Raw genomic sequence first — 24722 nt, forward strand, 5'->3', positions numbered from 1 at the left:
GCGGCGGCCCCGCGCGGCGCAGTGCGCGAAGCAGACCCGGCCGCCGCTGGACTCGGCGCGCGGCCCGGCACCTGCCGCCCTCGCCGGCCCCGGGCGCCGCTGTCATGCCGCTGGCGCTGCTCTGGGCCCTGGGGCTCCTGGGCGCCGGCAGCCCCCTGCCCTTCCCGTCGCTTCCAGGGACAAGTGAGTGCGGGGCCAGGAGTGGGCCAGGGCAGGACTGGAAAGGGGCGCGGGGAAGTCGGGAGGCATCGGGGTCAGAAGGAGACCCTGGGAGCCCCGAACCAGAGCGCGGCCGGCCCTGGTCTGCGGTCCTGGGCGAGGGCCGGCGACTGGGCGATGGAGAGGAGAGGAAAGGAGGGTCACCCTCGGCACGGTTCCGCGCGGACACTCTCGGGCGCTGGTTCCAGCTCCCGGGGCCTGGCGCGGCGCCCCGCCCCTCCGGGAGTGGGTCACTGCGCCCCAGGACTGAGGCCTCGCTCCTTTGGGGCCTGGCCGGCCGTTTCACCCGGGCCAGGGTGCCCAGTGGACACGCTCGTAGGGTTGGCGAAGAGGATTCTTGCCGCCACCTTCTAGGCCTGAACGGCCAGGCACCTCGCACTCTGGTGCTGATGCCACCAGAACCCTGGCTGAGCTGGCGGGGGCCCGGGAGACGCCAAAAGAGGGGAGAATTGGCCAGGAAAGAGGCTGGGACACCAACTCCTCCTTGGAACTTTCACTTCCTGCTGCGGTCTTGGGCCGGGGGCCGAGCGGGCAGGCGAGGGTGGAGTGTCCGGCGGAGAGAGGGCCATTGTGTGAGGGGGGGGGACCCAGGGAGGAAGCAGAGGCTGTGGGGAGCGGGTGTGCCTAACTGGGCATGAGGGGTGTTTGGGGAGGGCATGGTGGTGTTTGCACTGCTCACCCAGAAATGGGCGTTCCCAGCATCTCCGACGTGAGAAAAGGGGAGGGTGAGTGGGCACCCAGCCACCAGGCTTCCCTCAGTCCTCGTAGGGGGCGTTGCTTGGGGGGGATGGAGATTGGGTGGGAGTGGGAGGGGAGAGGGCCCCTATGAGAACCTGGGATTGGTCTGAGGGCGAGAGGGAGGAGCCACAGGCTGGGCTAGCTCAATTTCTTTGGGGATTTGGGGGTGTTGGTGGAATGAAGGCCCACTGTTGGAGGAAGCCCCCACCCCCAGGATTCTCCTTTAAGTCCCAGCACGCAGTTCAGGAGCCCTTCAGGCAGAGAAGGGGCCTTGGAGTACTTGGGAACCAGGGGGTCCGAGGGCACCAGCTGGTGCTGAGTCTCTCGGCATGCTCTTGGGGTACTCTGGGGACCCTGCAGGTGGCACCAAGGAGGAGCAGGCAATTCCAGAGAAGAGCCCGAGTGGGCCCTTGGAACCCCAGATCCTTCAGGACAACCTCACCCTCAGCCTAGCAGAGGTGCTTCAGGTGAGCCTCTCTGTACCCTCAAACAAAGTACCACCCTGTCATCCCCCCAGTCAGGTGTCTCAAGATGAAGCTTGGCTGAAGAGCAGGTGAGTGGACCTCACTGTGGCTCGGCCACCCCAGGCCCGGCTGCCTCTCCCCTCACACCCCAGCACCCGGCTTCATTTAGCTCCCTCCCCCTTCTCCACCCATCTGCCTCAGCCCCACCCAGCCCATCCATGGCCACTGGGAAATCCTGAGGTCAAACTTGATTTATTGGTCTCATTTGTTGGTTTTCTCCATGGAGGGATTTGGAAAGAGAGTCAGGACCTCACCCAATGCCCTCCCCTTACCCCCAATTCTAAAGCTGAGTCAGAGGAAGGGCTGGGGCCTGCACTGAGTCCTCCACGATGCTTCCTCTCTGGGCAGGAAGCCGAGAAGGGGGCGGCTCAAGATACCTTCTTTGACCTCCCAGCACAACCCCCCAGAACAATGCCCCAGGCCAGACAGGCCTTCCTGACCCCTCCCTGGGGACAGCCCCCCCAATCAGTGATGTAATCATCGGTGCTCTCCTAAGGGCCTGGCACTTTCTGGTCAGGGAGAATAGGAATTTGGGGCAGGGCCAGGGCGGTGACCTGCTCTCTGGTGCCCACAGACCAGCCTGCCTGAGACTTTACGGATCAAATTGGAATTGGATGGTGAGAGTCATATCCTGGAGCTGCTACAGAATAGGTAAAGGCCGGGGTACTAATAATAATATTAACAATAACATGGCTAACAACTTCTATGGCATTTACTGTGTGTTAGGTACTAAGTGCTTGAATCCATATAATCCTCATAACCACCCTACAAGTAGATACAAGTAGTGTGTTATTACTGTCCTCGTTTTATACATAAAGTCAAGGCACAGAGAGGTTACATAACTTGCCCAGGGTCACACAGCTAGTGTGTGGTGAAATCCAGGTTGGAGGCCGGAAAGCCTGGCAGAATTTGTGGCCCAACCACTATGCTGTGCTGCCTCAGGGGGGAAGCAGGAAGGATGGGGCAATGCCTGGCACCCCGTTAACCCTCTGTCGCCTTCAGGCCGCAGGCTGGCCCTGCAGCACCCTGGGAGAGAGCTGATACTGCTCTCCTTTGTCTTCACAGGGAGCTAGTGCCAGGCCACCCAACCCTGGTGTGGTACCAACCTGATGGCACCAGGGTAGTCAGTGAGGGACACACTCTGGTGAGTTGGGCCCTCTTGTGCCCTGTTTCTGGCCTGAGGAAAGGAGGGAGGGGGCACCTGTTGGGGGGGGGGGGGGACATCCCTGGAGGATGTGGGAAGATGCTACATCTTAACCAACAGGCAAGTCTCCTGGGCTGAAACCCTGGCCTACCCAGCAAACGGGCACTCTGTTCTGTGCTGTAGGAGAACTGCTGCTACCAGGGCGGAGTGCAGGGCCATGCAGACTCCTGGGCCTCCGTCTGCACCTGCTCCGGGCTCAGGTACAGTGGGTAGAGTCCACAAAGGTGGGGACATGGCAGGGCATGAGGCATGGAGCTGAAAAGTTGTCTGACTTCCTGCCTCTTTCCCTAGGGGCTTGGTGATCCTGTCCCCAGAGAAAAGCTATACCCTGGAGCTGAGGCCTGGGGACCTTCAGGGTCCTCCCATCGTCTCCCGGGTCCAGGATCTCCCTGTGCCAGGCCACACTTGCACCCTGAGCTGGCGTGAACCGGTGTCTACTCAGGCTCCACCAGAGCGCCCCCTGGGACAGCGTCATATCCGCCGGGTAAGGAGGAATGGCAGGAGGGCCGGCCCCGGGACCCTCAGAGCAATTTGTCCACAGTAACAACAGCTCCTGCTAATGGAGCAATTTCCACGTGCCAGGCACTTTATGAACATTATCTCCTTTACTCTTCCCGGCAGCCCTGGGAGGTGGGTGCTGTTGATAGCTCTATTTTCGTGAGAGATTAAATGACTTGCCCAAGGCCATTCAACTAATAAGTGGTATATCAAGGATTTAGATGTATGTACTAGGCTCCAACTCCTCATGACTTATGATCCCATATGTGGAGAGCTCCCTTGGATATAGAAAATACATAGTTACCAATAATAAAGCAATCAAAACTGAGTTTCCTAATTTGTAAAATGGAGATAATAAAACTACGGATCTTACAGGGTTGCTATGAAAATTAAGTGACTCAATATGTAAGTAAAGTGCTTAGAACTGTGCCTGACATATGGTATTTGATGGTATTGGCTATTATTATTATTATTATTATTATTTTAATTTGGAAAAAAACATTGAATTTGGAGCCAGAAAAGCAGGGCTCTGCTCCCAGCTTCCTAACCTACTTCCTGGCCTACCTTGGGCAAGTCCCTAGCCTCTCAGGCTCTCAGTGGTTCCTCTGTAAGAGGGGCTCTTCACTGTCCTCCGGGTGGGAGTGGACACAGCGTGGTCAGCCCTGCAGCTGCTGGCAGTGAGCGGAGCGTGTGCCTGAGGCTCCTTCTTGTCTACAGTGGAGGCGGGATGTGGTGACAGAGACCAAGATTATTGAGCTAATGATTGTAGCTGATCATTCGGAGGTGAGCTTGCTGGCCCCTGCTTGTCCTGCCCTGACCCCCACCTGCCCTGCCACCTTTCACGGGAACCTCTCTTAACCCACAGGTCCAGAGGTACCCAGACTTCCAGTACCTGCTGAACCGCACACTGGAAGCGGTCCACCTCCTGGACACGGTGAGTGTCAGGCTGATGGCATCCTTGCGGCCCCCTAATTGTGAGAACCCCTCTCCTGAGCCCCAGCTCTTTTTCAGTTCTTCCGGCCCCTGAATGTACGAGTGGCGCTAGTGGGCCTGGAGGCTTGGACGCATCAAGACCTGATAGAGATAAGCCAAGACCCAGGTGTCACGCTAGACAACTTCCTCCACTGGCGCCGGACCAACTTACTGCCTCGTTTGCCCCACGACAGTGCCCAGCTGGTGACGTAAGATCCCCAGGCTCAGTCCATGGGGCCAGCTCTGCCCTGACCTGGCCAGTTGTACAGCCCAGCTCCCTACCTGAGGCCCTGAAGCTCTGGCCTCCCCTGGTGTTTGGCCTTGACCTTTGGCTTCTCAATTCCACAGAGCTACTTCATTCTCTGGGCCCATGGTGGGCATGGCCATTCAGAACTCCATCTGTTCTCCTGACTACTCGGGAGGTGTGAACATGGTGAGCTGTTCCCAGGTCTCTTGCCCATTCCCAATTAAGTACCTCTTGGGGGTACCATTTATTCACTGAAACCCACTACAAAGTTACCCAACGCCAAGTGATAGGTATAGAGAGCAGGGGTGCATCATGTGGCTTCTGCAGTCAGGGCACCCTCACTGATGGCCAGCTCATCAGTGTACAGTCTTCACCTAGGAGGTTTTCCCATTTTGGGGGGGTAGCTGAGGCCCACAGAACAGAGGTGATCTCCCAGGACCACACAGTGAGGGAGGGAGAACAGAGCTGAGCTAGAACCCATGTTTCCCACCCCCCAGACCTGGGCTCTCCTACTACTTTATTTATTTACTTACTTACTTACTTATTCATTCATTCATTCGTAACATATTTTTATTGATTTCAGAGAGGAAGGGAGTGGGAGAGATAGAAACATCAATGGTGAGAGAGAATCATTGATTGGCTGCCTCCTGCACACCCCGCACTGGGGACTGAGCCAGCAACCCGAGCATATGCCCTGACTGGGAATTGAACCGTGACCTCCTGGTTCATAGGTCAGTGCTCAACCACTGAGCCACGCTGGCCTGGCTCTCCTCCTACTTTTTTTTTTTTTTTTTTTAAATATATTTTATTGATTTTTTACAGAGAGAAAGGGAGAGAGATAGAGAGTTAGAAACATCGATGAGAGAGAAACATCGATCAGCTGCCTCCTGCACATCTCCTACTGGGGATGTGCCCGCAACCCAGGTACATGCCCTTGACCGGAATCGAACCTGGGACCTTTCAGTCCGCAGGCCAACGCTCTATCCACTGAGCCAAACCGGTTTCGGCACTCCTCCTACTTTAGAAGCAACTAAGGAGAGAGGCAGCGCTTGCTGAGTGCCCAAGAGGTCAGCTGAGGAGAGAACAGGACGTTTAGGCTGGTGGTGGACCTGGGTACCCCTTCCCCATAGGACCACTCCATAAGCATCCTGGGAGTTGCCTCCTCCATAGCCCATGAGTTGGGCCACAGCCTGGGCCTGGACCATGACCCACCTGGGAACAGCTGCCCCTGTCCAGGCCCAGCCCCGGCCAAGAGCTGCATCATGGAGGCCTCCACAGAGTGAGTAACTGCAGGATGTAAAGAGGGGATGGGCAGGGGTCAGGGAGTGGTCTACAGCCCCAACCTTCCTTGCCGCCCTTCCCAGCTTCCTGCCCGGCCTGAACTTCAGCAACTGCAGCCGCCAGGCCCTGGAGAAAGCCCTCCTGGATGGGATGGGCAGCTGCCTCTTTGAACAACTGCCCCGCCTGCGCTCCATGGCTACTGTCCGTGGAAATAAGATTGTGGAGCTGAGCAAGCAGTACAACTGTGACTTCCCAGATGTGAGCCCCTCACCCAAAGCCTTGCCCCACTCACTTTGGTGCCCTTGCCCTGGCTCAAGGGCTCCCTCCAAGCCTCCTGAGCCCTCTCTGGTTCCGAAGGGCCCTCTCACCCCTCTCCCACCTCCCTGTCTGCAGGGCAGCATGTGAATTGTTGGGCTGTAGCTGTCACTGGCTGTGGGCGTCCTTTGGGTTCAGGCTCTGGGAGGAACTGGAGGTAGCTCAGCCCAGCCTGCTCTGACGCCCAGCCCCTCTGTGCCCTGGCCCACAGGACTGCACCGATCCCTGCTGTGATTACTTCACCTGCCAGCTGAGGCCAGGGGCACAGTGTGCCTCCGACGGACCCTGTTGTCACAACTGCCAGGTGGGCACAGACTGGACTCGTCTTCTAGAGCTCATTTGCCAGGGGCCGGGGTGGAGAGAGTCATTCTGACCTCCAGGGCCTGGCTGGATTTGCCCGGCACCCACACTGATACTCACTCGCCCTCCACAGCTGCGCCCGGCTGGCTGGCAGTGCCGCCCGAAGAGAGGTGACTGTGACTTGCCCGAATTCTGCCCAGGAGACAGCTCCCAGTGCCCTCCTGATACCAGTCTGGGGGATGGCGAGCCGTGCGATGGTGGACAGGCTGTGTGCATGCGAGGGCGTTGTGCTTCCTATGCCCAACAGTGCCAGGCTCTCTGGGGGCCTGGGGCCCAGCCCGCCGCACCCCCTTGCCTCCTCACTGCCAATACTCGGGGGGGATGCCTTTGGGAGCTGTGGGCGCAGTCCTACTGGCAGCTACCTGTCCTGTGACCCTAGGTAAGTGAGGAAATCAATAGCTCCTCCCCTAGGTTTGTGGGAGCCGTGGCCCCACTCCCACACCCCGTGCCTCCTTCCTCACTCCAGAGATGCCATTTGCGGGCAGCTCCAGTGCCAGGGGGGCGTGGCCCAGCCTCTGCTGGGCTCAGCCCGGGATCTGCACTGGGAGATACTAGAAGCCAACGGGACCCACCTGAATTGCAGCTGGGTACACCTGGACCTGGGCAACGACGTGGCCCAGCCCCTCCTGACTCTACCTGGCACAGCCTGTGGCCCTGGCCTGGTGAGCAGCCTGGGTGAGCCACACTAAGTGGGGAGGGATATCTGGACCATGGTGAGCAGCCCAGGCCTCACCGTCCACCCGTGTAAAAGGCACAGATCTGAGGGGAGTTCACATTCTTGTGACTGAGCCAAGTCCTGTCATCCTCTGAGCCTTGGTCTTCCCATCTGAAAAAGCAGGGTGCGGCCTTAGCCATGTTGGCTTCCAGTGCTGGTAAGTTCTGCAAGAATGTGATCCTTGCTCTTCTTCCCCACTGGGCAGGTGTGCATTGACCGTCGATGCCAGCCTCTGGCTCTCCTGGGAGCACAGGAATGCCGAAGCAAGTGCAATGGGCACGGGGTGAGCTGGCGTGGGAATGAGAAAGGGGAGCAGGGAGCCTCCAGGCCTTTGGCAACAGACATCCCTGGTTCTAATCCTTGCTCCACCACTGCCTAGCTGCATGACCAGGGGCAGGTTACTCACCTCTCTGAGCTCAGTGTCCTCGTCTGTCCAATGGGCAGAGTAATAGTACCCACTTCCTGAGGGACAAGAGAGGAGTCTGAAAGCTTGTGACTTGGTGTCCAGCATCTAGAAGGCACTCACAGTGGTAGTCGATCTAATGTCCTCCAGCATGAAGACTCCCAGCGTGCTGGCTCTCTGCCCCCGTTCACCTCCAGCTCACCTGCCAGCTGTGGATATCTGGGATCTTGAAAAGCTGGGGACAGGGACACAGGGCCCCAGAGTGCAGAGCCCCTCATTGTTCAACCTGTTCCTCCTAGGTCTGCGACAGCAACAGGCTCTGCCACTGTGAGGAGGGCTGGGCACCCCCTGACTGCCGTGCCCGGATCCGAGGTAGCAAGGCCTGGGGACAGGGGCAGCCGGAGGGCAGAGTGGCTCATCCTTTACCCCTCTCTTTTCCCCACCCCTTCACTGCTGGCTCCCCGACTCTCTGTGACCCCTGACCCCCTCACTTTCTCAGCACCTGACTTTACTCCCTGCCCCCTACCCCTTCCTGGGTGTGGAGTTCTCAGCCCTGCTCACCTTCAAACCTGCCTTCACCCCACAGCCTCCAGGTCCCTGACCACAGGGCTGCTCCTCAGCCTCCTGTTGCTGCTGATCTTGGTGCTGCTTGGTGCCAGCTACTGGTACCGTGCCCGCCTGCGACAGCGACTCTGCCAGCTCAAGGGACCCAGCTGCCAGTACAGGTACCAGCCTCCCTGCTCCCAGCTCCCTCCACAGCTCTTTTGAGGACAACAGCCTGGAGCCCTGCCCCTACCCCCTCTGCAGCCCCTGCCACCTGGCTCTGACCCCAAGCCCCTTGGGCCACACCCCACGCACCTCCCTTCCCTCCATGTTCCCTGGAACTCTTCACCTCCCACATAGACGGGTAGAACTGCGTGGGTGAGCTGGGATGCTAGGATCACCTCCCCCCGGAGGCCCTGTGCTGGGGAATTGGGGTTCATCAGCTTCCGCCCCCACCCATTGGGCCTAAGCCCCACACATGTTCCTCTCAAGGGGCTGCAAAGGGTTAACCCCACTCAAGAGTGGCGTATGGGTGGAGAACAGGGTCTGAGGCTGAGCCCTTTCTCCATGCTTAGGGCAGCTCAGCCTGGTCCCCCAGAACGCCCAGGACCCCCGCAGAGGGCCCTGCTGATGCCAGGTGTCAAGGTGAGTCCTGAATGCCAGAGGAGAGAGGGCCCCATTTTGGCCCGGCATCCAGCTTGGGCCCTGGGGTGGGCCCAGAGAAAGACTCACAGCGCCCAAGAGTCCATCAGAGGAGTTAGGGCCAGCCCTTTCCTCCCTCCTGGTTGCAGGCTGAGAAACAAAGCCCAGCCTGGAGCGGGGTGGGCAGTCGCCTAGAGAAGGGTCTGCTGACCTCTGAGCTAACCACGCTGGTGGCTTTGAGACCAAGCTGGGGTCCCTGGAAGGAAAGGGAGGGTGGGACCCAGGATGGCCTTCAGTGTCCACCATGTGGAGAGGGCTGGTGAGTGCCCTTGCCCTGAGCCCTCTGCATCTGATGATAGAAGTATGTGTGTGGAGGTGGTCTCCGTGCCCACTCTACCACTGGTCACCCCCTCTGCATGCAAATGAATAACGGCATGCAAACCCCCATTGTCCCGGGGGTCCTAGCTGCCCCTCCCTGGGCACTAACCCTCTCTGCCCACATCTCTCTCTCTCTGCTCCCTCTCCTCCCCACTCTGCCTGTTTGCTCCTCCTGCTATCTCAGCAGGCTAGTGCTCTTGGCTTCCCGGCACCCCCTTCAAGGCCACTGCCTCCTGACCCTGTGCCCAAGAAACTCCAGGTAAATCTGGGCCAGGCCCTGCCCTGGCTCAGGGCAGGCGGGAGGCTTGGTGCCCAACTGCAGTTCTCCTCCCTGTTCCCTGCCAGTGGTGCTCTTCATTAGGGGACCCGGGTGCCCCTCAGCCTTCAGACACTCTGAGCCCCAGAAGCAGCAAAGGGTGAGCCTCCTGCCTTGGTTTCTACCACCATCTGGTGGTTAGTGGCGGGACTGCAGCGGGCCAGGGACAGCACGGTGACCATACCTTCCTCCCCAGACATCTGCTGGCATGCCCCGAGCCCCGTGCGCATGTCCCGATGCTCCTGCCCTCTGGCTGTTGTGCATGTCGATCTGAACCCCATGGGAGCACCTCTGCATGCTCACTGCCCCTCGATGTGCTCTCACAGTCACTGCCCCTCTCTCTGTTCAGGCTGCGCTGGCTGACCGACCTAATCCCCCCACCCGCCCTCTGCCCGCTGACCCGGTGGTGAGGCACCCGAAGGTAACAGTGGGGGGAGAGGTCACAGCCTTTGCCACCATCCGGGCTGTGTTGGTTGTGGCCGTGGCGAGATCTCCCCTCTGTGCTGAGGCACACACCCCACTGGTACTCTTATGGTGACGGATGGAAACAGAGATGACCTCTGGTGCTCCCCCCCCCCAACAGCTGGTGTTCCCCAGCACCAGTACATGGGGGGGGGGGGGGATGCCAACACGACAGCCCCTCCCAAGCCTGTGTCCTACCTTCTCTTTCTCAGTCTCAGGGGCCTGCCAAGCCCCCACCCCCGAGGAAGCCACTCCCTGCAGACCCCCAGGGCCTGTGTCCTTCAAGTGACCAGCCTGGTCCAGGAGCTGGAATCCCGCCCCTAGTGGTACCTTCCAGGTGGGCAAGGAGGGTCGCTGAAAATGGGGGGGTGGGCAGGGCCAGTGGTCTGGGAAAAGGGGACCTCTGACCTTGTTTCTCTGCTTCCGGCACCCCAGGCCTGCACCGCCGCCCCCAGCTGTGTCCTCCCTCTACCTCTGACCTCTTCTGAAGTTCCACCTGCCTCCAACCCAGCTTAGGACTTAAAGAGGCGTGGGCCGGTCCCCTGCAGTACCCTCCACACACCCTGCGGTGATGGAAGGAGCCAGAGCCTGGATGCCAAGGAGCAGGCCTCTTAAGACACCCCACGAGCTGTCGAGCTGTACCCTGGGGACCTGCGCACGCAGTTGCAGATGGGGGTTACGCAGATCTGGGCGCTGGGCCTGGCTGAGGGAGGTGCGCACAGTCTCTGCTCGGTTGTAATAAACGGAAGATTTTAGGAGCTCGCCTCGGAGTTTGTCTGCTCAGGGAAGTCCGGGTCGCCCCCGCTGCGGTTCGTCTGGCCGCCAGGGGACGCTGTCGCCTCGGACGAAGACTGGATGGAGAGGACGAGAGTCCCAGGCTGGAGCAGCTGGCGTCCCCCGGGTGCCCGCGGCTTGTTGCTGCCCAGCCTGGGGCGGCTCTCTGCACAATCTATTGCCAAAGAGAACCGTACGCCCTTCGCTATCCCCAGTCGCCAAGCCCTTGCCCCCGGCGCCTGGGGGCGACCATCCGACCAACCAGCCAAGCGGCGGAACCTGCCGTCTCCACCCTCGGACTGGTGGCTGGGAAAAGTGGCTCTGGCTGGTGTGCTCAGCGCCCTGGAGCCGGGGTGGAGCCCGGCTCCCACGATCCCAAGGCCACGCACCTGCCTCCTCCCCCGCCCCCACCTGAGGGCTCGGGAACAAAGGTGCTTTGTACAAGCCGCAACCACCTCGTTAATTCGTCTTGGGGACCGGGGCTGCGTGGGCCCTCGGCCCAGAAGGAAGGTGTGGGGCGGGAAGGGACGGGCGCCCACGCCCAGGTGGGCACCGAGCTCACCCCTGAAAGCTGGTGGGGGGCAGGCGGTCTGCCCCTTCCCCCGGCGCTATCCCTACGTGTGCAAAGAACACGGGGCGATGGGTGAGGTGGCTGGACAGGCTTCGCGGGTCCTGGCTCAGGCCTCCCTTTACTTTCTGGGCAGAGGGCGTGTGCTCCTGTTCAAATCTCCAAACTCCCGATAACGCCTTCTGCCTGGCACTAACGCGGACCCGAAGGACCCGGCCTCCTAGATAACCTCCCGGGTGGTGGGAGGCGCCCCTCCGCCCCCTCGCCGTGCGGTCCAGCCTCCGCAGGAGCCCGGCTAACCTGGCGCTGGTAACGGGCTCGCAGGGGGTTAACCGGAGCTGGCGCTGAGCGCAGAGGCGGAGACGCGCTCCCATTGGTGGAAAGTTGTGCAGGGGCGTGGCCTGTGAGGCCCGCATCCCCCCCGCCCCTCCACTTTGTACCTTTCTGGCGGCCGGAGCGAAGTGGGCCGGGCCGAACCAGACCAGACCGGACCGCGGGGGGCGATGCGGCTGCTGCCCCTGCTGCAGGCTGTCCTCTGGGCCGCGCTGCTCGGCTCCCCGCTGCCCGGGGGCTCCGGCCTCCGCCACGACTTCTACTGGAACTCCAGCAACCCCAGGTAGCCGGGCCGAACCCGGGCAGCGCCGCCGGGCCGGGCGCTCCGGGGCTGGGCGCGCGTCCGCCCGACTCGCCCTGCGCGCCGCGCCGCGCCGCCCGCACCCGGCCGCGCGCCGGGACTCCTTTGTTTGAGTCGACGGGGGAGGGGGGAGGGGCGAGGCGTGCCCCGGGTCTCCCCCGACCCGCACGTGTGGGGGGACGCGCAGAGAACCCCGGCCCCAATAACGGTAGGGAGGCTCCTGGGGCCGGGCTGAGGGGCCTTGGCCTGTTCTCCGGGCCCCGCCCCCCTCGCTGCTCTTCTGGGGACTCCCCGGCCCCCCTCCAGCCTGGAAGGGGGCTTTCCTTCCTCTGGAGAGAGAGTGTGGGTTACTCTCCGGCTCGCTGGGCCTGCCCTCCGCAGCTCTCTCTGAATCCTGACCTCTCCTGTGGCATCTCTGCTTTCATCTCCGTCCTTATCCCTCCGAGTTCCCTCCAGTCTCGGCCCTGCCCTTCTAGCCGAGTCGCCTTTGGGTGAATCCCTGCGTCCATACCCCTCCCCAGATCCCCCTGCCTCTCTCCGCTCTCTCCGTCTGCTTGAGACAAATTGTGACTCTGTATTCATTCACTCACTAACATTTACTAGGAGCCTACTGTGTGCGGGGACCTGGGCTCGGGGGCCAGGGATTAGGAAGATGAGAAGACCGAGACTCTGCCCTCCCAGAGCCCAAAGACCCCCTGGGGAGGGCAGGCGCCACGACAGGTCATCTAATGCCAATACCATATGATAAGCGCTATTGTTGTCTTCCAACTCGGAATTCCTCTCTCTGGTTCCAGACCGGTGCCTCTGAGCCGCTTAGAGGACGTGTTAAAAATCCAGGGTCCGAGCCCCCAACGCTGAGGTTTCTGGCTCCTTCACTCAATTCACAAATATCTATCGAGCGCCGTCCGTGTGCAGGACACTTCTCCAGGCACTCAGGACCCGGTGAAAGGAAACACACACAGGCCTGATGTGCTCCAGTGGGTCTGCGCTGAGCCCAGGAACCTGCATTTCTAGTCAGAACTCCTGGTCCTGGAGGTGCTTGGACCACCCACTGAGGGGCAGCTGGAGGCCTTTCCTACACCAAGCTGGGTTGTGTGTCAGTGTGGTCGGGAGGGGGCGTGGTTCGTGCTGTATTGGATGCTGTGGGGGGGGGGGGGGGTGGTATGTCCCAGTCCTTCCCACCTGCACTGGCTCCCCCAGGCAGCTCCCAAGAGGTGGAGAAGGGAGTCCTGAGGAGGCTGAAGATTGGGTGATATGTGCAGGGGGCTCCCCTCCATGTCTGGCACCTCCTTGTCCTGGCAAAAAAAAAAAAAAGAGGGAGGCACCCACCATCCACTCCGCCAATGGCGTTCTTCTCGGCATTGGGTTGAGAGCTCAAGGACAGTCTTCCTCGCTGTGCATCTTTTAAAGGGGATACTGCCCCCAGTCTCCCTCCCTGTGGCTGCCCTGTGGGCCCGACCTCTACCCCTTGCCTCTGTTCCAGCTCCTTCGCAGCAGCCACCCAGCTAACAGTTATGAGGCACAGGTGCTGGGCCAGGTCCTGGCTGGGCACGGGGCTGGAGAGATGGTGGCAGCTCCAACACCAAAGGCAGGGTGTGGTGAGAGGCCTTCTCACGTTGGAGCCGCATGGTTGTGAGCACTGCAGCCCTTAACCTCTGCACCTGGGAGCCTGTTGCTCATCTATGGCTCGCACTCTCTTTCCCTCAGAAGTTGTCAGTCTGGAGAGCTCCGGCCTCTCCAGACGGCAGGGCAGAGGCTGGCAGAGACCCTTGGAAAGGATGTCCCTGACCCCTGTGCCCCACCTGACCCCTGTGCCCCACCATGACCCCCTCAGCCCACACCTACCTTGTGTCTGCAGGCTGCTTCGAGGAGACGCTGTGGTGGAGCTGGGCCTCAACGACTACCTGGACATCTTCTGCCCTCACTATGAGGGCCCGGGGCCCCCCGAGGGCCCTGAGACGTTCGCTCTGTACATGGTGGACTGGTCGGGCTATGAGGCCTGCCAGGCACAAGGGCCAGGCGCCTTCAAGCGCTGGGAGTGCTCCCTCCCCTTCGCTCCCTTTGGCCCCGTTAAATTCTCGGAGAAGATTCAGCGCTTCACACCCTTCTCCCTTGGCTTCGAATTTTTGCCTGGAGAGACCTACTACTACATCTGTGAGTGAGGAAGGGCACACTGCCGCCTCTTGGGGGAGGTGGAAGGGGTACCTGACTGCCACCAGTCAAGGCAGAGAGCCTAAGGTGTGGAGGAGGGATAGGACGGAATGAAGACCAGACCTGGGACGGGGGAGGCAGGAGGGGCTGTGGTCAGGGGGGGGGCTGGAGGGGCCCTGAGTCCAGGACTGAGGGGGCATCTAGAGTGAGTCTATAGAGAGGAGGAGGAGGAGGAGGAGGAGGAAGAGCTAGGAAAGGGGCTGAGGGGACGAGGAGCAGCCATGAATGGGGCCTGGCACCTGGATGGGGCCCAAAGGGAAGGTAACGTTTTCCAGGAACTGCAGAGAAGAGAACTTGGGAGGGTCTGAAAGGGTCTGCAAGCCAGCCTGTGCTAACTTTTTCCTCCCACCAACCAGCGGTGCCGACGCCCGGGAGTTCTGGCCAGTGTTTGAGGCTCCAGGTGTCTGTCTGCTGCAAGGAGAGCAGTAAGTGGGTTGCGGCACGGGGAGCAGCCCTCCGGGCCGCGGTGGGGGCCCTTCTTGGGAAGGAGGGAAGGCCTGGGGAGAGCCTGGGAGACTTCGAGGGGTCCAGGGAGGGCTGTAAGCTCTGGCCCCGCTCCCCTGTGCAGCCTGTGGGAGCTCCCACTGCAGTCTGTGTGCTGGGCCAGCAGAAATCACATCTCCGGGGGCCAGGCCTTCGAAAGCTTTAGCTGAGCTGGTGGTCTGCACTGGCAGTTTGGGGGAGACTCGGAAGCTGGGCTTTAGGGAGGACAAGGTGGTCCATTATGGGGAGGGAGTGGCTGATTGGAAAGGTCCTGGAGAACAGGATGGGAGCGAACAGCTAACGGGGAGAGGGAAAGGAGGCTGCTGGAATGGAGGACACATCGGTGCTACCCTCCCCCTCACAGAGCCTGAGTCAGCTCATCCTGTTGGGAGCCCTGGAGAGAGTGGCACATCGGGGTGGCAAGGCGGGGGCACGCCCAGCCCCCTCTGCCTCTTGCCGCTGCTGCTGCTCCCAATCCTTCGTCTCCTTCGAGTTCTCTGAGCCAAGTGGACCCTTCCTGCTACCCCAGGAGCCAGAGCCCCCCCCAAGACGCCCTGGAGGAGGAGCCCTGCCACCCGAGCTAGGAGTGCCACACCCGACAGACAAGGTGGAGGCGTGAGGAGGGAAGCCAGAGGGTCCGAGGTGACCCCTGCATGCTGGCCCCCTCGTGCCAGGCTGAAGAGGAGCCACGGGGGAGCTGCCGGCCGCCTTGGGCATCTGGAGCCAAGGCCAGCTGAGCCCAGGTCTCCTCAGCTGCTTTGAGGGCCTTTTCATCTCCCAGGAAGACTGGAATTTGGTGGATTGAAGCCTTGGGCCCGCTGGGGGCCAAGACGAAGAGCTGGGGCAGGCGGACTGAAGGACCAGGGCAAGGAAGCCGCCCAGACCTGCCATCTGTGCCCAGTGCCCTGTGGACCCTGCCCGAGGGCAGCGCCTTTCCCTTCCAGGGGGCCACTCACTCGTCTTCCGTGAAGACAGACTTGCCACAAGGCTGAATTTCGTACCAGTTTGTATTTTTATAAGTTTCTGGACCAAACCCTCAATAAACCACCCATCCTTTTTTTGCTCCCCTCAACCTTCTGCCCCCTGGCCCCTTCCTTGACACCAGGACTCCCTGCGGCCTCTGCTCTCAGCATGGCTTGGCCTGACCTCCCTGCCAGCTGTGCTCAGGCCATCCATGCCAGGCCTCGGTGGGCACCCCTCTGGGCAGTGTGGAGTGGGCGCCAGCAGCAGCTGTGGAGCTTGGCACCCTCGCCCACCCCCCTGAGCCGGCTTCCTGTGCTGAGGAGAGGGTGGATGCTCCCGACAGCCCACCCACTTGGGGCACTGCCCAAACTGCGGCAGCACCAGGCCGTGCCACAGGAAGAGGCACCGGCACCGTGGGTTTCAGCGCTTGGGTCCCTGAGAGCTGAGCGTCTCTCTCCCTCCCAAGGGCAGCCTGGGCGGTGCCTGGCCTAGAACTGGGAAGGTGGGGTCGGATCAAAGCCTCCATCCCCAGCGGCCTCTTTGTTCTTCGCTTTTATAAGGAGGGAGGGGGTGGGCCAAGGAGGGAGGGCCCCCTTTGCTCTCAGCCCCACACTCTCCTGCCTCTGCAGACAAGGCTGTGGTCCCCCCAAACCCATCCGGGGTGCTCTTTCTGAATGATGTCCTGGGTGGCGCCAGGGGAAAGGACCACCCCCCCAAGCTGTGTTCTACCGCCCCCTGCCCCACAGCCTCCCCGGCCCGCCTGGCACTGAGCCCAGATCGATAGGTGGATGTTGTGCTCATTAGCTCCGAGGCTGCGGCAGCGAGAGGCAGAGTGTGAACACCGGGGTGGGGTGGGGTGGGGTGGGGTGGGGATGCTGGGGGGCCAGAGACTGACAGATTGAAATGCTGGGGATTGCGAATCCCTCCCCCACCCCCCTGAGTACCTAGGTCAGACCCGGTCCCTCTCGGTTCATTCCATTGCTCTGGCTGAGGCCTGGGATGGAGGAGGGCAGCGCCTGGGAGCAGACGCCAGTCCACCCCTTCCCCCACTGGAGGCCCCTTTCAGAAAATGCCTGTCTGTGGGTGCGAGTGCCTGGGTAAGCAGTGTCAGGGCCTCATCTTAAACCATCTTTTGGGGGGGGGGGGGGCCTGCGGATATGCAATCTGGGCTGAAGGCTGTCTTGTGATTCTGGGTTCGAGTTCCGTCTACTGTCATCCAGAATGTATGTCTATATGTCGCCACGTCATCTGACTGTACTACCTCCACCCTCTCCGGGGAAACCATGGGTGGGGCAGGCGGGGCAACTGGTTAGTAGCCCCTGCCCTGCCCTGAGAACTGAGGGGTCTCGCTCAGCTGCCAACTGTCCCGGACACCCCCTCTTAGCAGGCCGAGGGACACCCCCTCTTAGCAGGCCGAGGGACACCCCCTCTTAGCAGACCGAGCCGGGCGCGCTGGCTCGCGATAAGGACGCAGGTGCGAGAGAGACCCCGGCCCAGCCGGCTCTGACCTCCCTCCTCCCCGCCCTCCCTCTCACACTTGACACAGACACACGCCCTCGCCGGCCGCCCAACGCCCTGCAGGTGCGAGGGCGACACCTCGGCAGCTGTGCACTTGTGGGGGGTGCGGGGGGCGGAGTCGCAAACTCAGGCCCGTCGGCCGCAGGCCTCCAGCCAAGCCAGCCTCCCGCCGCTCACTGTCCGCCCAGCCGGCCCGGATTCAGTCCCGGGGCCAGTCCCCACGGAAAGCCAGAGCTAAGTCCGCTCCCGGGGCCGAGCGGGGCTGAAGGCGCGGGCGGTCTTCCGGTACAACCCTCCCGCCCTCCCCATGAGAAGTCCTCCAGGCGTGTTCCGGGCGCGGTTCCAGGAGGCTTGGGCAGCTCTGCAAGTTTTGGGGCGTCACCGATCTCCCCTAAACTCAGCGGCGCTAGACGGCAGAGGGTGAGGCCCTCAATTTGCTGGGCCTGCCCTACTCTCTCCCAAACATGCGAAAACTCCACTCATTGCTCACTCTCTCTCTGCCCGGAATAGCCTGGAAGCCGAGTCTCTGCGACCGGATCCGCTCCATTCTTTATGGGGGGGGGGGGGGGGGTGCAAATCTCCCTCAGGCAAAACCCTTTCAGGCCTTTTTGTGACCCATCCCTTTTTTCCCCGTTTTTCATTCATTCGGCAAATTGTGAGCTCCCAGCACGCCCTTCTTTCTGTAGGCCACACCAGTCATGGGGGATCCCCAGCCCTGACGCAGCTGGAGAGGGGCACTATGGCTTCCAAATAACCAATAGAATTCGGGGGCCTGGGGCATGAGGTCATCAGCAGTGACGCCCATTGGTTCAGGCCTGGACGTGGGAGGGGTCCCCATAGCAACCGACGGGGCGTCCGAGCACAACCTGGAGAGTGGTTAGTGCTGGAGTTCCATTGGCATCTTGGTGGTGCTCGGGTTGGGGGCGGGGAGACAGGGGTGGAGCCCAGCTTCCCGGGTCCTGCGGCTCTAGCCCAACCAAGCTCTCATCTTCCTGGAGGTCCTTTTTCTCACTCAAAGTGATGGTCAGTGCCCCTTCAGCCAGGGAGATTAGGAGAGGGTACTGGCAACAGCGCTGGGGTCCTGGGTGCAGAGCTGCTGCCACTGGGAATGTTAATTCTGAGATCCTCTGTTCATCTGCATATCGTCTGCATCTCATTTGCATTCTCTTCATTTAAGGTCAAATTGGGCAGACATCTCCGAGTTCTGAGCCCCGTGGCTGTATTTCTCTGTCGCTGTCTGTATCCCAAATCCACCCCTTCTGTGTTCTCTCTCACTTGTCCAGTTCCTTACCCGACCCCTCTTCCCAGCCTCCGGCGTCTCCTGAAGTGGGAGGGGGCACAGCCTAGCTAAAGGAGAAAGGACAAGAAGCCTGACTCCCCCTCTGAATGTTCGGTGACAGATGGGGAGGACTGGTCTGTACTGCCTAGAGACTAAATTGGCAAAGCAAATGGTGGGGGGAGGTGCCCCCGACTGGGTTGAGGATCTCCAGGGCCAAATAATGCACACACCTGGCAGGGCGCTGGAACAGGGGATGCCTGCTTCCAGCCAGGGGCAGGCCTGCCCACCGGTCTGGTGCCAGGGCAGCTTCCTTCCTCCAATTAAACCCTAATGAGGTGTCATTAACCCTTACCTCGCCTGCCAGCCCTCGGCCGAACTCAAATTCATGGTCTTGCATTGAATGCAGAGGGAGAAAGAAGGGGCGTTTGAGGAAGCAGAGAGGCAGTAAGATCAGGGGACTAAGAGACAAGAAGGTGGGGCCAGAGGCCTGAGTAGCATGCACTTGGTATCCTCTGTGCTTCCGAGGGGTTCTGGGGGGGGGGGGGGAGATACCACCGTCTGGATGCATTTATTCCTCTGTTCATCAATTCAGCAATTATTCATTAAGCACCTCCCCTACTCCTACTAACTAAATACCAAGCTGCATGCTTAGATGCTGAGGAAAACACTTGCACAAGACAAGATTTCTTCCCTTAGGAAACCTTCAGATTACTGGAGAAGACAAACTGGCTAACAAATAATTATAATGCCAAGTGCAAGTCTATTACAGAGCTATGTACCAAGTGCTACGATAACACAGGGAAATAGGCTGTCAGAGCAGGCTTGGGTTTTGAAGGACAACGTTTATGGTAGGGAGGGGATGTGCCTTCGACTCAGTGTGAGTCCATGCCTAGCTGTGTTTTCAGGACCGCTGGCGTCTGCCTCCCAGAGCTGTGTGTGTGTCTGTGTGTGTGAGTGTGTCTGTGTGTTGTCTGGATCTCTCTGTGTCTGGAATCCCTTCTCCTGAACACACGTTGTGGTTTTATTACAGATCAATGTTTGCTGTGAAGCTCTTGCGAAGATTAGCCCGAACCTGCCCAGCCCAGGGGAGGGGAAGTGAAGAACCGATGTTGGCTCTTCGGGAAGGGGTGAGCAGGCACCGTCTTCCCCCTGTAGGGGCCCAGACACCCGGCTCTCCAAGTGGCAGAAGTCTGGCCAAGGGGGGCAAAGGGCTGAGCCCCAGGCTATGGTAGGGTGTGCCTGGGCCATACTCCCTCTGCTCCTGGCTCCCCAGAGGAGCCATGAGGGTTACAGCCACCACTCCACTAAGATCTCAGGCCCCCTCCCCCAGCCTGTTCTTCTGTCTTCTGAGGAGCAGGCCAGCTCAGACCTGTCTGCTGTTTTCTCCCGAAGGGAACGGATCCTTTCCAGGGTACACGAGAGGGCTGGGGAATGCTGGGGCCTACTGGGAGGCCCAGGTCCTCCACCCTGGCCCTCTCCGGCTCTCTCCAGCCAGGATCCTCCCCACCCACTCTGGGATGCCATTTCTCTGGGTTTTGCCCAGACAGAGCCATCTTTGCCAGGGAAGCCTTTGGCTGCTGTAGGCGGAGGTTGGTAGCTAGAGCTCAGGCAGTGAGGACGGGCATGGCAGTGAGAGGGAGTTGGGATGGTCTCTATATTCAGAGGCCTCTACCCCAATCCCCTCTGTCTTCTTGCAGCCACTTGCTAGAAAGCTATATTTGTGGTGGCAGGAAAAAGAAGAGAGTCTCCAGGGAAATTTGAGGGGTTAAGGAGAGGCTCTGGGGTCTGAGGAGAAGGTCAAGGAGCCCTCCTTCCACTCTGTCAAGGATGGGGCCTCCATTTTTGGCTGTAATTTCTCCTCCCCCTGATGCTATCTAATCTTTTCCCACCCACCCCTTCTCCCCAAGCCCTAGGCCACCTCTCCCACTATGATAGCTATTAGAGAAGCTTGGAGATGGGGAGGAACAAATGGAAAAGGAGGCTGAGGCTAGTCTAGGTAGGTGGACCTCAAGAGATAAGCTCGTCATAATAATGACAAGGAGGCCTCCATTAATCAGGCTCTGTAGGTCCTAAACCCTGTGCTCAGGGCTTCCCAGACATGAATCTTAATCCTCACAACAGCCAGCTCCTCCAGGCAGAGTGTGACTAGCCCCACTTTACCGTCTCAGCGGAGTGAAGTGACTAACACAGCCAATGAGTGGTAGGACTGGAATTCGACCCCAAGTCCATCCTGGTAACTGCTAAGCCAGGCTGCCTCCCTCTCAGCTTGCTTTAAGCGCCCTCAGAAGAGTCACACACCCCCAGTCTAACGCCCGAGACGCCTCCCGATTCAGGCTCCTCAGCTTGCCAGGCTCATTAGAGGGATCAGGGCATGACTAGGATGAGAGATTGTTACACCCCGACCCCACCTACCTGCCCTGCATCCTCATTTCCTGTGTCCTGGACCACACAGCAGAGCACTGTGTTCCCTACTGCCAGTCACGGGTATAGCTCCATGTCAACTCATGGACATTAGAGGACCGTGCTGACACATACATTTGGAAGTCAGAAGACCCATGCATGGCCTTCCTTGTTAGCACCCAGGTTCCCATGTTAGAACCACACAAACCCTCTGCCAGCACTGGGCACATACATGGGCCCTGTGCTAGGTGGAAAACCTGTGAATATTTTATGTCTGGGGGTGGCAGCTGCTTCTCCCATTCACACACCTGTCCGAGCCCCCTTCTCACAGGCTCCTTGTTTATTTATTTTTTTATTTTTATCGATTGATTGATTTGTGTTAATATTGGGTGATATTTTTTCCCTTGATTTTCAGAGAGACTGGAATGGAGGAAGGGAGAAAGAGGGAGAGAGAGAGACAGAGAGAGAGAGAGAAACATTGATTGGTCATTTCCCACATGTGCCACACTGACCCAGGTGGGAATTGAACCTGCAACCCAGGTATGTGCCCTTGACTGGAAATCAAACCCGCAGCCCCTTGGTGCACTGTGCTGAGCCGTGCCAGCCAGGCTCCTTCTTCATTGTTTAAATTAATTATTTATTCATGCCCCCCCCCGCCTTCCCTCCTGGCCTCCCTCTCCCTCAGGCCCGAGCTTCCATGATTTATTGAACACAGCTCAGCTGAGCTCCCTGATTACCACCCGATGTCCTGGGAGCCATCTTGAGCCACACAGCCTGAGTACTCGCTCTGCCCTTGACCTGTTCAACTCCCTGCTTCCTAGGCCTCAGGGGCAGAGGGGTGAGGTACCATGCTCGGAGAGCTCCCAAGAGCCTGAGTTCCCTGCCTCCTGGAGAGAACAGGGCAGCTAGCCGTGTACTGGAAAGCCTGAGGGTCAGAAGGAAATGAAGGCAAAGCCTGCAGGAGAGGAAAAAGAGGCCTGAGACCCTAGGGCAGTGGTTCTCAACCTTGGCTGCACATTAGAATCACCTGGGGATCTTCTTAAAATCCTGATTTCTGGGCCTCATCCTCCGGAAATTCTGTTTCTTTGTTACTAATGTTGTGGCCCCACCCCATAACAAAGAAACAGAATTTCCGGAGGATGAGGCCCAGAAATCAGGATTTTAAAAAGATTCCCAGGTGATTCTAATGTGCAGCCGAGGTTGAGAACCACTGCCCTAGAGCAGTGGTCGGCAAACTGAGGCTCGGCAAACCGCGGCTCACGAGCCACATCAGCTCTTTGGCCCCTTGAGTGTGGCTCTTCCACAAAATACCAACTTCTGCGCGTGGGCCACGAAGTTTCAATAGCACTGTACGTGCGTGCCCGCACGTGCTATTTTGTGGAAGAGCCACACTCAAGGGGCCAAAGAGCTGCATGTGGCTCACGAGCCGCGGTTTGCCGACCACGGCCCTAGAGAGAGACCCAGTCCTGGGAGAGAAGCCCGGCTCCACAGAGGCCCTCACCCTACAGAGAAGTGTTGATCTGGGCCCAGGCCTTAGGCACCAGTGTTTCAGACGATAGCTTGTAACCCATTAGAGGTGGTAAAATCAAGAAATCAATTTTATGGATTTCAATCAGCCTTTTATTTAAAACATTTTAATGTGTTTTTTAATTATTATTGATTTTAGAGAGAGAAGGAGGGAGCGGGAGAGAGAGAAACATTGATTGACTACCTCCTGCACACCCCGTACGGGGGAATCAGCCCGAGACCCAGGCATGTGCCCTGACCGGAGTGACATCTTAGTGCCTCGGACGATGCTCAACCAGCTGAGCCACACCAGCCAGGGCCATATTTGAAAAAATTTTTAAAGAATAGAAGAAAAATATCCAAGTGTATCCTCTGTAGTAAAGGTAAGTAGTAAAGGTAAGTGTTGTTTCATAAAAGTTACTGTTCCAGTTATACGTGAATGTGTGTGTTTGTGTTTACTATATTGCAAATGCAAAATACACAATCAGGAAAAATTTGAGTCACGGTTATAAACAGAGGCCTAGACCCCATTGATGGCAGCCCAGAAGCCATGGAAACAGGCCTGCATCAGGTCAGATCCCAGGCATGTAGACAGTGGCCCAGATCTTACACACAGAGAGCCAATCCTTAGAGAATCCAGAACCCTTGAGTAGAGGCCTATAGACAGCCTAGGCATTATAGCTGGAAGTGTATGCCCTGTAGTCAGAACTGATACGTACAGTCGTGTGGTTTGAGCCTGGCACGAAGAAGCGACCTCAGCGGGAGTCCAGGCTGACATGAGCCCAAGGTAGGGAGACACATAGGGCCACCTTCTGCTGGAGGAAGTGGCACCTTTGTTTTTGCACATAGGCACCATTTGCCCAGAGATGCCCCCTAAGGACTGGGTCTGCATAGAGGGGTGCTGTTTCTAATTCACACAAAAGGTCAGGTCAGCCATCAGCTGATTTGGATAGAGGCCCAAACAGGCAACGCACCGGATCCTCTAGACCAGGGGTTCTCAACCTTGGCTGCACATTAGAATCACCTGGGAATCTTTTTAAAATCCTGATTTCTGGGCCTTGTATAGACACAGGCCTAGGTCCTACAGAGAGTATCCAGATCCAGAGGCTTAAATCCTATCAAGAGAGCTCCAGATGCTAGAGAAAGGGGCTCAGTTCTTGGAGGGTGGATGTGAGAGTGAGGATCCAGCCGTAAGTGGGATCCAGACTCTACCAACAGGGATCTAGAGCTTCTAAAATCAAACCTAAGGTCCTCAGCCAACAAGCTCCGACTCCCGGTGATTATGGACAACTGTGAGCCCCACAGAGAGAAGCCTCCCTTTGCAGAGCAGGGCGTGTGGGAGGCAGGGAAGGGGCTGGGATCTGTGGCACCTGGAGTAGGCAGGTTAGCATCACTCAGGTGAAACACATCTCCTCGGGGATAGGAGTCTCGGGGGCGGGAGAGCTGTTTGCAGTCTCCCTTTCCAGCCCAAGGGGCCCAATTTATTTTCTGGCTCCTGAGAAAGGAGAGGAGATCTCCTGGGGTGGAGAGGAGCTGAGGGAGCACAGAGCAGCACTAGACATGGGGCCTGTTCTGGATGACACTGCCCTTCCCCCAAGCCCAGCACCAAGGTGGGCTTGTGGTCAGGACTTGTGGATAAAGGGTGCCTGTGTGTTCTCTCTCCTGCGGAAAAGACGGAAGGAACATTATGCCTGTTCCCCTGCACACAGGTGGTTGGCTTGAGTTCTGAGAACCTGGTTGGAGGCCTGGTTCTCCTGGTCACTCAGTCTGAACCTCTCCAAAAGAGAAGAGATGGGAGGCGAACAGGATTGTAGACCCTTTCGCTCAACTTCTCCGTCCTAGGAAAAGAAAGGAGAGCACGGAGCTACGCGTGCGTAGAGGGTGCATGTAGGTCTGTGTATGAGGTGCGTGTGTGCATGTGTCTGATGTATGCTCCCCTGTCCCTGTATATCTAAGTGTCTGTGTTTCTACAGATCTCTAGTTATCTGAAATTACCTTTACCTGTGAGTGTGTGTGCATGCGCGCACGTGCAGGGGGCATGTGTGTGTCTATAAATTGGTGTCAGCTTCTGGGTGTCTGCTTTTTCCTGACTGTGTGTGTGTAATGTTGAGCTTGGGTGTCCCTGTAGGACAATGACTGTGGTGAGAGCGGGGACCCAGAGTGCTCTGCCCTCTGCCCTCTTGTCAGTGTTGATGAGAGTAGGCCTGAGAATACCTGAGGACATCCCTGCACTGGGAGGGGGCCTGCCAGAGTATGTGAGGATGTGTGTGTGTGTGTGTGTGTCAAAGGAAAGCCTGGTTTGCTCCAGCTGACTCTCCTGGGTCCCTCCTCCACCTCGGCCCTGGAATGCCGGGGGCCCTCCCATCACCCAGGACTGACATTCTTGGGGGCTGAGCTCCTCTACCCCACCCCCACGAAAAATAAGCCTCCTGCTCAGGTGGGAGCTTCAGGTCAACAGCTGTCAGGTGTTGGTGCCAGTTGAGGGCTTGTCCACAGCCTCTAGCCCCCCCCCCCCCCCGACTCTCCATTCACAGGGGAAGAGGGGCAGTGGAAGGAGCAGAGGGCCAGA

At 59.0% G+C, this 24722-nt stretch overlaps 2 protein-coding genes across 6 annotated transcripts; both read left to right on the forward strand.

The window, feature by feature from the left end:
- Window positions 1–35: 35 nt before the first annotated feature.
- Window positions 36–10575, forward strand: ADAM15 (ADAM metallopeptidase domain 15). Its single transcript, XM_070396026.1, is given in 24 exon segments — window positions 36–183; window positions 1318–1424; window positions 2056–2132; window positions 2547–2625; window positions 2809–2885; window positions 2977–3169; window positions 3901–3966; window positions 4049–4117; window positions 4195–4364; window positions 4504–4588; window positions 5533–5681; window positions 5767–5941; window positions 6210–6302; window positions 6432–6674; window positions 6676–6737; window positions 6825–7020; window positions 7279–7356; window positions 7776–7848; window positions 8063–8201; window positions 8595–8664; window positions 9224–9298; window positions 9705–9776; window positions 10030–10154; window positions 10253–10575. Coding segments are annotated over 24 exon segments (2595 nt in total). The 5' UTR covers window positions 36–104; the 3' UTR covers window positions 10296–10575.
- Window positions 10576–11616: 1041 nt separating this feature from the next.
- EFNA4 (ephrin A4) lies at window positions 11617–15559 on the forward strand. Of its 5 annotated transcripts, none has more exons than XM_070396277.1 (4): window positions 11617–11775; window positions 13652–13947; window positions 14361–14429; window positions 15017–15559. In XM_070396277.1, exons 1-4 carry the CDS (start codon window positions 11663–11665, stop codon window positions 15247–15249), a joined length of 711 nt encoding a protein of 236 aa, XP_070252378.1. In that variant the 5' UTR covers window positions 11617–11662; the 3' UTR covers window positions 15250–15559. The 5 variants fall into 5 exon arrangements, with proteins under 5 accessions (XP_070252378.1, XP_070252381.1, XP_070252380.1 ...); XM_070396280.1 differs by having other exon boundaries at window positions 14852–15109; XM_070396279.1 differs by lacking the exon at window positions 11617–11775 and adding an exon at window positions 12693–12828.
- The last annotated feature ends 9163 nt before the right edge of the window (window positions 15560–24722 follow it).

This window comes from Myotis yumanensis, unplaced genomic scaffold (assembly GCF_028538775.1).
Source record: "Myotis yumanensis isolate MYYU_CA2020_CCGP unplaced genomic scaffold, mMyoYum1.0.hap1 SCAF_17, whole genome shotgun sequence".
Classification (NCBI taxonomy): Eukaryota; Metazoa; Chordata; class Mammalia; order Chiroptera; family Vespertilionidae; genus Myotis; species Myotis yumanensis.

Bases quoted from the DNA above. Each gene is read 5' to 3' on its own strand.
- EFNA4 (XM_070396276.1), top strand. From the start codon at position 13,476: ATGGCTCGCACTCTCTTTCCCTCAGAAGTTGTCAGTCTGGAGAGCTCC. The intron at 13,948-14,360 runs GTGAGTGAGGAA...CCCACCAACCAG, and splicing joins AGAGACCTACTACTACATCT to CGGTGCCGACGCCCGGGAGT. The intron at 14,430-15,016 runs GTAAGTGGGTTG...CTGCTACCCCAG, and splicing joins TGTCTGCTGCAAGGAGAGCA to GAGCCAGAGCCCCCCCCAAG.